At 41.0% G+C, this 12,130-nt stretch overlaps 1 protein-coding gene across 1 annotated transcript in view; it reads right to left on the minus strand.

The window, feature by feature from the left end:
- LOC119436731 (DNA N6-methyl adenine demethylase-like) overlaps positions 1 to 12,130 on the minus strand; it is a 124,890-nt gene that overhangs the window by 38,052 nt on the left and 74,708 nt on the right. The window contains exons 4-5 of the mRNA XM_049659876.1: positions 11,977 to 12,129; positions 36 to 188 (exon numbers count right to left, since the gene is read on the minus strand). Of these exons, the coding sequence (XP_049515833.1) occupies positions 36 to 188; positions 11,977 to 12,129 (306 nt within the window). The remainder of the gene's footprint in view (positions 1 to 35; positions 189 to 11,976; position 12,130) is intronic.

Genomic DNA, 12,130 nt, shown 5'->3' on the forward strand with positions numbered 1-12,130 from the left:
TGTTGCTGCTGCTGCTGTTGCTGCTGCTGCTGCACATGGCCATTGAAAGCACCCACCACTTGAGGGTGTTGGGCTGGAAAGGTCCCAAATGAAGGACCAGATTCGTACATCTGATTCGGGCCACCCGCTGTCCCACTCTTGGCTGTGGGTGGCAGCTGGTACTCGCTGTGGCCAGAAAAGCCACCGATCTGCAATAAAAAAAAGCCAGGACTCTGGTCAGACATCAGTAAGAGTGCAGCTTACTAAACACTGTTCGCTCTACTTCAACATAAAGGCCATATTTTCTAGTTCTTAGTGCAGAAACTTGAGACAAAACAGACAGAAGTCACGACACGTGTCTCAAGTTTCTGCATTAAGAACTAGAAAATATGTCGTACCAACGCCAGAACTCAACCCTTATAAAACGAGTACTATATACAATTGAAGTGACCATGACAATGTCAAAGGACCGGTAATCGCCCCCCTTTCCTCTGAATAATGCCTTAGCAGACGACATGGGCATCGGGTGGTAAAAAGACATGATGCAGATACCAGAACCGCGCATGGTGCTGATCTCACTATCGCACCTGGGCGAACGGTGCTGGTTCTGAACATTCTAAATTCTATGTCATTTCCAGCTAGCAATGATGGCATTTCTTGTGAATTTTACTATCAAAACAGTGATTTTTGCAAGCTTTTTGGGGCACATCCACTTGTATTTTAGATACAAAATTTTGCACGGAGACTGCTCTTAATTACACTAACAAAAACAAGGCTTTTTATGTGGTTCAAAATTTCACTTCAATTGACCTGGCCTCTAAGCAGCAACACAAATTCATATAAATGCCTCTGCAGATGATTAACTATTCATTCAGAGAAATATTCACATCACAGCAAGCATGGTGCACAAATAAAGGCCAAAGAGATCTCCGGCCATTACCTTTTGTGACATTATCAAATTATATTTCTACCATACGCTTTTTCAGTGGTTTAAGCAAAAGCACTGCATATGTTTAACTAGGCATTACAGTGGAACTCCAGATAAACAAAACTCGCCTACACGGGAATGTCGAATAAACGGAACGAGGGTACCAACTTTGGCTGGCCACCCATAGGAACTATGATAACAAACTTCGTTTAAATGGAACACATCTTTTTATGAACTCCGGTTAAATGGAACTCATACCGAAAGTGCGTCTACCTCATCGGCTGTCATACTTCATATAAAACAGGAGTAGGTCAACAAACATGTCAAATGGTGATGCCAAATAGTCAAGAAAGTCCTATCTATCAGCCAGTTGCACTGTCATGGCATTAGCGGCTGCTCTGTGGCGTTCCCATTGCCTATTTTTCGCGGTCCTTTGTGCATATGTTGATGGCAAGAGTCAAAAAGCGAGAGCGCATGAACAAATGCCTTGTACCAAAGAGGCTGTGCTCCTGGAAGAAGAGTACAATGACTCAATTTTTTCAGCACAATGAAATTAAAACAGTCGACACCTTTGAACTAAAACGATTTTTCCCGATTTCTGCGGCCTTCGCATAAACAAAACGTCTGATAAACACTACTTTTTCTGTACCTTCGAGTTCCGTTTAAGTGGAGCCAACTGTATTTCATTCCTCTAAATAAATATAAACCACAGTACTCTGATCCAAACTGTGCAGCCTAATCAAGAATTTTTGCACTCAGCCTTCAGTTCAGTCATGTCAGCAGCAGTAAATTAGGAGAGGAACTAGCATAGTTCTAAAGCAATATGACAGTGTTATAATCATACTGTGCACTATTTCAGATTATTCTGCAGCGTTCACACAGGAAGAGATGCTATCAATGCAAACATTCTATCAATGCAAACATCTAACACATTACAGGCGAGTTGAATATCATTTATGATGTCATAGCAAGTAGCTTCTCTTATTATGTAGCATGACCTAGCTTTTAGATTTACGTCCCGTACGAATACTTTAGTACAGCAACTGTTGTAGCAGTAAAAGAAAAGGCTGTGAGAATCTTTCATTAGGTAACAACCAATATCTAAATCAACGCTCCAGTTCCTAGAATTGTCAATAAATTCACACTGGCCCTTGCCACTTGCTAACCATCTGGTTATCTAAATTGACAAGTGCTGGTGCTGCCAGGTGGGAGGAGGGAGAGTAGGCCAGATTGGGGGAGTGGGCAAAGAAAGCTTCGCTTTAATATGGGCATCATGATATGGACCTTTCCAATTTGGCACAAGAACACATCCTGCATGCTCCCTGGAGGAATGTGTGTTGATGTAAAGAGTATGCACTGCCACTGTCTTTAGTGCTTTTGAGCAGAGGCTCGGCAGGGCTTCAGAACAGACCAGAGTAGGGTTGGCAACTTTCTGAGTGGACAAAGTCGGGACGGGAGAGTAAAGAGAGGGGAGGGGGGGAGGTGGGCAGGTGGCGATCAACCCTGTCTGTGCCACGAGCCGCCAGTCTGTACGTGCAACAATGTCAAACAATTTTTTTTTTGTTCCTACCGTGTGACGACAACACAAGAAGTCCAGTATAGTTGCCTCACTAACACAGCTACCAATACGGATAGAGGTACTGTGAACAGTTAGTGCCTACAACAAAACTAGAACCACGAAAGAAACTAAACCACCTTTATGTACAAGACAATTCAACAGAACACGAAAAAGATGTGCAAACGGAGCTGTCAGGCATTATAAAAAGGAAATCTGGTGTATTTATTGTTAGCCAGTAGGAAAAAATTAGGGGGGGAGCTTGGGCCGTCCCGACTGGGTCAAGTCGGGACTGTCCCTCTAAACTTGGGATGGTTGGCTACGCTAGACCAGAGGGGATTATGGCAGGACACAGGGAGCTCTCGTACGAACGATTTGAATGTTCTAGCAACACAATGAGGTGTCTCTGTGCCTAGAAACAACTCTTTCAACATGTTTAATACATTGTGCATTTTCAATGGTTTTCAATAAGCAATAGTAATGTTGGTACAGAAACTGCTTTCAATATTGTCATATTAGATTTTCCAATAAATTTACTGCATTAATAGCTGCTCTGGTGGCAAAAATATGCTTTTATTGTATTTTCAATGAAAGATTTTCCAGCGGAGTTTTAATGCACTCGCAATATGTATTGGGTTCTAGCAGAGATTTCGAAAATTTTTTTAGCAAAATGTTGCAAGAAAGAAATAGTGACAGTAAATTTAGTGCCCTTTTCTCTCCCCCCCCCCCCTCACCAAGAGTATGGGTGTTATGAAGCACTTTCCCAGGCGTCACATGCAACTTGAACCAAGCTTTAAACACCAGTGGTACATATCATAGACAAATGACACCACTGCAGGCCCGTAGCCAGGGATGGGGCCCTAGGGGCCAGGCCTCCCCCGGAATTTTGATCTTTCCGTGCCCATGTCATACGGCGCTGAGTAACGCTGTTTTATTTTTATTAATAAAATCTATTGAGACAAATCGTCCGTATAAAAATATTAAACTATTAGGAAGATTCATCTCAAAACTAAAAATATAAAACTATTAATAGTTATTTTCCATAGTCATCCCGAGTAACTCTGAATCTTTTTTGAAGTGCAATTAGTCCACTAATTAGTTCTGAATATTCGTTTTCGGTAATCTGACCAGATTCCTCCAACACTGGCAAAGGGGGGAGGTAGGTCAGAGCACGGCTGCGCTGCAATGCCAGAAAGGTGCACACATTCCAGTGCGACCCCCCTTGGTCAGTGATTGAAGCAAGTTTTGTTTATGTGAGCAGAAAATGTTTTCCAAGTTATTCAGTAAACGTGTACTCCCATGTTTAGGCATTATTTATCGTGCTTCAAACACCACAGCAAGATGGCATTAAGACACGTAGTGCTCAGTGTGCCTTGGCTTGACGAAAGCGCATTAGCCAACCCATTGAGATTAGCCAAGCCATTGAGAGGTCCATTGTAGCTGGATCGAGGACACATACTAACCGTAAGCGGTCGTGTGTTCTAGGAAGGGTAAGATCTCATAACGGCTCAGAAAGTGAACCGTTCGTTTGCCCTCACGAGATTGATTAGAATCACGCTTTCATCAGCAAAAGCGGCATTCACACCAATTATGCAAGGAGAGTGGATAGTTCGCTTTCTGAACCGTTATAGGATCTTGGGTGCTGCTTGCCCAGTTTCAGTAGTGTTTCATTTTGCCGCCTGCCTCTCGAGTGCTCTTGAAGGTGGCACCACCACACCCGAGAAAGTGAAGTGCTGGTTCAGTACCACAGGGCAAACATTTTGTGACAACTTAAAGTCCAGAGGTGCCAAAGCAGGATACAACACCGTCTCGCACATACGCCATGGGACAGTGGAACCACGGTGATAAAAGTGGGGAGTGTGCCCCCTAAATTGGGATGTTTGGTCATCTTAGTTTTAGGGAATAAATTGCATTTCAAATATTGTAAAATATTGTAAACATTGTAATACATAGTGCATTTTTATAAGGGTATTCAATGAGCACTTTGCCTTCTATGTAAACAGATGCAACATCATACACATTTAAACTGACTCCAGTGTATGGCATTAACCCTGTCAGTGATTCATTGATGTACTGGTACATTTCTGCATTTCTGTCCCACTATGTTACTGACAAAGCTGTAAATTCTCTACTCTCTAGTGAGGACTATACTAAGAATGCATTTGCCATTATCCATGTCATTTTTCCCTCCTGAATAGCCAAGAATACCATTCTGTTCAATTTACAATACCTGAAAATAAAAAAAAAGAAAGACACTGATAGGGTTAAATAATTAGTTCTAGAAGTTCATGTTCCATAATTTTTTATCTGTTAAGTTTCTCTTAGCTGGTATTAAGTGGAACCTTGGCAAGAAAAAATTCTATTGGTGAACACCTGTTCTACTAATATCGGATACATAAAATGAAGCATGAATGTCACATTATATCTCAAAATTGTGAGTTTACAAAAATGTCACTACCTTTAAGACTTGCTTAGCACTTTTATTTGGCAGCCAGATTTAGTGAAGTATGACACCAGTACACAGAAAGATATGATGCACAGATTGATTGTCATGAATGAATATTTCAATAGAGCCTTGGACCTTGTCCATAGACGAGTATATGCTTTGACTCAGACACTAGGGGTACCAACTACAAAGCCAAATCTTAACACAGACTTGTTTCTTTACTTAAGTTCATGTAGTCTCTATGCACATTCATAAAGCAAGTGATTTATATTCAAAACTGGTACAATCTAAAAGGATCAGAGAAATTAATCATATGATTTTAGCAATTCCTAAGAGATGGAGCCAGACATTTTTATTCTTTCAGCTACAACATGTGATTATATTATGAAATTTCTTTTCTTAAGAAATCATCACATCCAGCTGAAGTTAATTTGCATCAATTCTGCATTTAAAGGTGATTATAGTGCGATGAAAGTGGACAGCGTTACAAACATTGGCACAGCTGGAATTTTGCAATTCAACCCCCAGAGTCACTTTTGACCATGTAGTTATAATATGAGTGAAGTTTCAAGCAAAATTGACGCAACAAGTCAATTTTTAAGGCTGCCCAGCTGCTACAATTAGCAACAGAGTCGTAAAGTCATTCTTTGATGCAATGACTACGGCTTTAACAATGGCAAAACGCAAACCAATATACAGCAAGGTCTTCCCAAAGTTTTGCAGACAATAAATGAGTCTTCTGACACCACATGAGCTTCACAGACTTGCCACAGGTAGCACTCAGGGCTATAAATTAAAGTACTTGACAGCATCCTTCAAAGCAATGTGTTTTTCTCCCAAACTATATCACTCTCTTCAATGATTTCCAAATCAAAGTACTTTCAATACTCAATTTCTTTGAATAGTCAACTATGGTCACCTAAATATATTGAATCTTTCGTGCTTACCACAAAAAAAAAAAAAAAAAAGATGATATGCATAAAGTTCACCAACAGCTTCAAATGGCTTTTATAAGCTGACCAACAATTATCTCTGATGACCTTCAGTTCTTGCTCATTTAGAAATTAGGCTTCCCAATTTAATTTCCGAATTTTTTTTCTTTACCACTCTTTTCTTCAATTCTTTCAGAAACAGAAGAATATTCAGCACTAGATTCAACATACAAAGTCCCAATTTTCTGATGTTCATGATCAATTCAATTATAAAATTTTATTATTCAAACATCCTTTACTTTTTTTGCTTGCTTTAGAATAAAACAGTTTCATTTCAAGCTTAATCAAGTAATCATGCATTTTTCTAATGAAAATTGCTGAGTTTTCTTTTTCCTCTTTACAAGCACAAGCAGGTCTACAGAGTTCTAACCACTTTTGACAGTGTGTTACATAACTATGCAGAGCTAAGCAAGCTATCTTCCCTTGAAATAGCTCGCTTATACCACAAGCAATTAAATGATATGCGACAAACAGGTGGCACAGAGCAAACCTTCATGTTAAGACTTTGCTAATGTAAACATGAGGCAGCTTTTTTTCAATGTGTGTATACGTCATAATTAGAGGTGAGCGAATATCAACTTTTTCTAGCACAAATCGAATACTAATTAGAAGTATCAAATAGTCTATTGAAGCACATATATTTACAACCGGAATATTATGCCTCTACCGACTAGTGCCAACTACTGGGACAAGGGATCAGTTTTAAACACAAGATCACTACTTGTAAAATAAAAAAGCGCACAATAGCCTCCCAACAACCTTAGTCTGGTTGCAAACAGGCTTTCCAAGAATGAATGGCTGCTGTATGACTAGCTTTCCAAAAACACTAAATAAATGGTTGGCGAAAAACAATTGGAAGTTGTGGGGAAAAAAAGAAAATGCTGCTGAAGTACTTGTGTGCCATAGGCACAGCTAAAAGGGGCAGTTGCAAGGAAAACACTGGTTGTAGCATAAAAGATAAAACTGCTGCATGACTAGACTACCAAAAACACCTACTGACAGACTACAAGCAAAAATCACAGGTCATCATGTAGACTTTCACCGCGAAACTGAAAACAAATCTGTAATTACCTATCTTGTTCTTGCATTGCTTCAAAAACGTTTGTCGTTTCACTTATAATAATTTGCGATGCCTTGTTTAAAGACTTTACCAGTGGATTGTTGCAAAATATTTGGTTAGTTTCGATTATTAGAAAATACTGAATTTTTTAAATACGAATAGTCAAGTGTTCAATATTCGATTCTTATTTGAAACTTCAAATATTCGCCCACCCCTGGTTATAATTATTTAAGCTTGCATGAAAGGCATCCAAAGAATAAAAAAAGAAAAAGGTCTATGGGAAGGATTGCCACACATCGAACCACAATCTCTGGCCATATCCCAACGAATGCTTCTCTAATAGCTTCACCACTTATTCAAAAAGTATGTCATTAGCAATACGGGACAAAATGGGAAAGTGGGTTTCAGCTAACCTAAGATGACAAAAGGAGCAAGCCATAAATGTACAATTTATGGAAACACCCTGAACATTTTTTTAAAGGCCCTTTACAAGTTACCCGCACATAATATCACAAGCATCTCTTCATGTCTCAACATTTCACACAATACACTGCAGTCTTCCATGACATTTTCGCACTTCAGGCTTCCTAGGCCAGCTGTGGCGTTTTTTACCTGAAGGACATTCATGAGCACACATGACACAGTTAGCAATTTGCAATGTAACAGCCAGGCAATTATTGTATGATACATTTCGTCAGAGTCCTTCAATATATTTTGTTACTGATCTTAAAACTACAGCTGAGGCCAGGTCACTTGTTGCCCTCTGCTCAGCGATAGTGCCTGTCAAGACAGGTTTTGTTCCCAAATATTTATTGTACCAGTTCTTGAACACAATTTAGAGAGCACCACTTTCTTTATTCCCCTAAGTCGTCTTTTGGTATTGCATTTAAAGAACTCCATTCATCAACTATAGTTGCCACTCTACTGCCATTGACCACATACAAAACTTTATATGTTAATAGAGAGCAATAAACTACAAGAATCCTTCAATCAGTTGCAGAAAAATAAAACTTTTTAATGGATGCAATTTTCAAACACAGTTAATAATGCTTGCAACGTCATAGTCATTTAATGGTCACTATAGATCATACTGAATTGAAATGTCTGAAGTCAATGTGCTGCTGTTGGTTTTGGACGATCTGTGCTGGTGGTCAACTGCACGCCCCATTTTCGACAATGTTCTCAGTAACATGGTAGCAGAGCACCTGATCAGTTGCCTGCACACAAGTTAGCTACCTCCAACCAATAAAAACCACCCTTCAATCAACACTGCACCCTGTCATGGTCACTTTGGGCCAGTGTAAAGTATACAGTCAGTATAAGTTGTGTATGTAAACAGTTTATATTACAGAAGCTTTGATGGTCTATTAGTGCCTGAAAATAGACCTGCCAATTGTTTTAGTTGTAGGAAAACAATACACTGAAAACCTCGGTAGTGCTATATTATGGCAAGATAACTCTATATGCCCGAGTGCAATACTCTTCACTGAGCTCAGAGTGTATAACTTGCCTTACAATGTCATGCTGTCAGATTGTGGACTGAATGTGTGCAAAATGTTATCAGTAATTGAATCTGCGAGCAGAAATTGGGGTTTACAGCAAGGCTAAGTCACAACTATAATGCTAATATAGTAAAAATAATATATTCGCAACAGCACAAATAAATATATATTTTTTTAATTAGCACAAAAGGGCACAAAATGTATGTCCTCTGTCCAATGCATTGCTCTTCAGTGGGCTGATCAGTCAGCGGAAACTCAAGAATTCAAGGATTAGTGTTCTTGATTTCTTAGCAATCCAGCAATCCTTTTGTGACACTGCATCAAAACTATTTCCACAAAGTTAATATGATTTCCTGTGGCACACAAATATAATGAAGTAAACAAACATAAAAAACCCACTAAAAGCAACTAAGTACATTATATATTTGACAAGGAGAGGGAGCCTGCAACTACTGTGTTGTACAGCGGCAACGGAAGAAGATTAGCACAAGTGGCCGATGACCGGAGCAGGGAAATTGCGGTACGCGGCGCTCTTGTTGTCGTGCACACTGGTACCTAAAGTGCCACATGATTCATGTTTCAAAGGAGTTGCCTGGCACTCTCGTTTTCGGCGTGCTAGGGAACAATAGCGGCGCGTGCCTCAATTTATTTGATCGGGTGATCGGTCACTTGTGCTAATCTTTTTCCGGTGCAGCTGTACTTTGCAATTGCTTGGTCGTGGCATTTTCATCCAACCATGACACCCACTTTGCAGCCATTATCTCCAAGCATTACTTTTCACTCAGGGGTAAAAAAAAGCATAAGGATCTAACCATACCATTATACATTCACGGAATCTGTAGCTATGTTAAGGAATAAACTGTGTACATGCTTTTAGAGGTGTTGGAAAGTAGCCCAAAGATAGGCAAATCAACAATTCGGTTGCCAGCTCTCCATTCCTCATGAAAAAGTAATCAGCATTTCCTTAACAACCTGCCACCCTACTCATGCCATGAAGGGATACCGATTCAATGCTAAATGCATAAGCATGCCATTTAAGCAAACCTAGAATTGAAATGTGCTATTGCTTAAGCATATGTAACTAACTACTTCACATAATTGACACTCAAGCAAGATTTCCTTTCCAAGTTTGCCAAACTGAACTTCTGAGTAATAAAGCAGCAGTATAATTCAGCAACAGCAGTATGTTAGTAATTCTGCAGAGAACCCCCCCCCCCCCCTCCCCCTTTTTTTTTCCCACAAGACTTGATATCTCAGACTGACTGACATCAAGTAAGTGTACCACAAATACATAAATGTGGGCGGAAGCAATGCAAATGATCTTATTTTTGTCTTTAAGCGATTATGTACAACTAACATAGTGAACCGATCTGAAAGTATCGCCATAACAGAAATAGCAGCAATGCAGTTTCCCTTTCATATTCATTTAGTCACTACTCATAGCCGCTCCCCCCCCCCCCCCCCCCTTCCTACACATAAGCAACAGTGATCAACAAATCATGTTTCACCAACTACATGTTGCAGACTTGTTCTTTGGTGTAATTTGGCACCACTCCACAGGGTCCACTGGGTAACACAGGGTCCTGTGCACATGCATTTACATGTAAAACGGAAGTGTGCTCAACTTTTGCATAGAAATTTAAATGCTTCCAAGGGATTCCTTGTTGAATACAGCCACAAATAAACAACAAGGCACTTCCACTCCTGCATGACGAACTTCAAACCACGCACATGTGCTACAACCTATTGATGAGGGTTAACATGACACTAAATAAAAAACTAATTTGAGCTGTATGAGTAAAAAGGGTCACTGTAACCATAAGATGAGACTTGACATTGACAAGCCAGAAATGAGGCAAAAATGAAAAGCTAGTGGTGACGCTGCCGCACCAGCTTGGCGTGATGTCACACATTTTGACAGTGTCTTCTTGGGCCTAGTTAATTTTTTATTGGTAAAGACTGACTACACTGCATTTGAAAAGAACCAGAAACTAAACTCAGCCAATTTCAGGTTCATTTACATTGCAAATCCAGCCAGAATATAAAAAAAAAGATGCTTTGAAATCCATGACATCACGCTGATGTACTAGAGCTGGGGTTTTGGCGTGAAATTTAAAAACTAGAACACCAACCTTCATTTTCTCGTTTAGTAATCAACCTTTCCTCGCAGTACTAACGGAAATAGAATTTTGAAAGACTACTTTATCAGTCTAACTGATTTCGTGTTTCTTTTTAGTATCCATCAAAGGTGTACTGCCATAACTTTTTTTTTTCTTGCATTAAGTAAAGTCTAAACCCTTTAAACTATTGAAAGAAAAATCAGACGTAAGTGCAAGAGTCCGCTTCATAATTTGCTGTAATATTTGGCGTGACACGTTGACTCGTGCTGTACGGGGATGATGATGCTGGCCACGCCAGCCCTCCTCACTACCGTGCAAGTATGATGCGATTCTCATAAACCGCAGTGAGGTATTAAACGAAGCGCTAAGCTTCGTCCTAGCTGCATTTTCCACACGGCACTTGACAACACAATTGTCGAAGAGCGCAATAACAAGCCGAGACGCAAAAGCAGGCACGTTCGTTGGGAGTGCCAACACAAACGTGCGAACCACTGCACCTGCTTGCATTGTGCGCGACGAAAAAGTTTTACAGAGACGGCGACGTGAATGTGCACTCAGTTCGTAGTATTTATTAGTATTTTTTTTTCTATCTCTAACGATTCCATACAACGTAATAACGTATGCTTCGGTATATTGCGTTTCCGGTGGGAGAGCAAAGAAAGCGGGAGTCGAGTGTGCCCTGCTGGGTCAGTTCAGCGTGGGTACGCGCCCGATGTGTCCCGCTTCCCTGCTTTCACATGGTCTCTAGCATGGTATAGCCGAGAACATTACGTTACTGACACAGGAATCAACAGTTCGAGCCGCAGCGCAAAATGCTGCGTTGAGTACACCTTCAGTTGCATAACACGGCTGCCGTCAAGAGACAATGCACAACTTCAGTACAACAAAGGTTCCATTGTAAAGTTAGCGCTAAAGAAGTAAAACACTAGTACAATTAAGATAAACGGTTAATTAAGCGTGGTTAGCTCCATGCCAGCCGTGACGCGCGAAGTGCCGCACATCGGGAATGTAAACAGCAGTGGGTTAACCAGCGACAGCAATGGCTTAAATTTGCAAACGATCAACATGGTCAAACGCAAGCATAAGCGGAAAGCTGGGGGTAAAAATTATAACACGAACACTGCGCACCGAGAATGCCTCATGTAAAGCCGCAACCTAAACAGCCTTCGGCGAAAACAATTTTTAAGTTACGGCTCCACTTCCCGCTACAGGCACAGTGCGTGCAACAGAAACCCACCAAGGGAGGAGAGTTGTTAAAAAGCGTAAGGAGGGCGAGGGCCCCACTCGAAGGACGCGCTTGACCCCAAACAGCCACTCCCATATGTTGGCGCCCCACGCGGCGGCAGCGCTCGGTCGTACGCCATCCAGAAAGCCCTGGCAGCTCAAAGACTCACCCCTGGGTGCCCGAGGTGTTCCGGCACTCCCTGCGGGAGGTACGGCGTCGTGGAGCCGTTCAGCGTCCTCCCGTTGAGATTATTTCTGCCGCCGGGGGACGACGCCATTCCGTCTTTTCCGGCAACCCCGCTTCCGCAAATGGCGCTCGCTACC

This window comes from Dermacentor silvarum, chromosome 1 (genome assembly GCF_013339745.2).
Source record: "Dermacentor silvarum isolate Dsil-2018 chromosome 1, BIME_Dsil_1.4, whole genome shotgun sequence".
Classification (NCBI taxonomy): Eukaryota; Metazoa; Arthropoda; class Arachnida; order Ixodida; family Ixodidae; genus Dermacentor; species Dermacentor silvarum.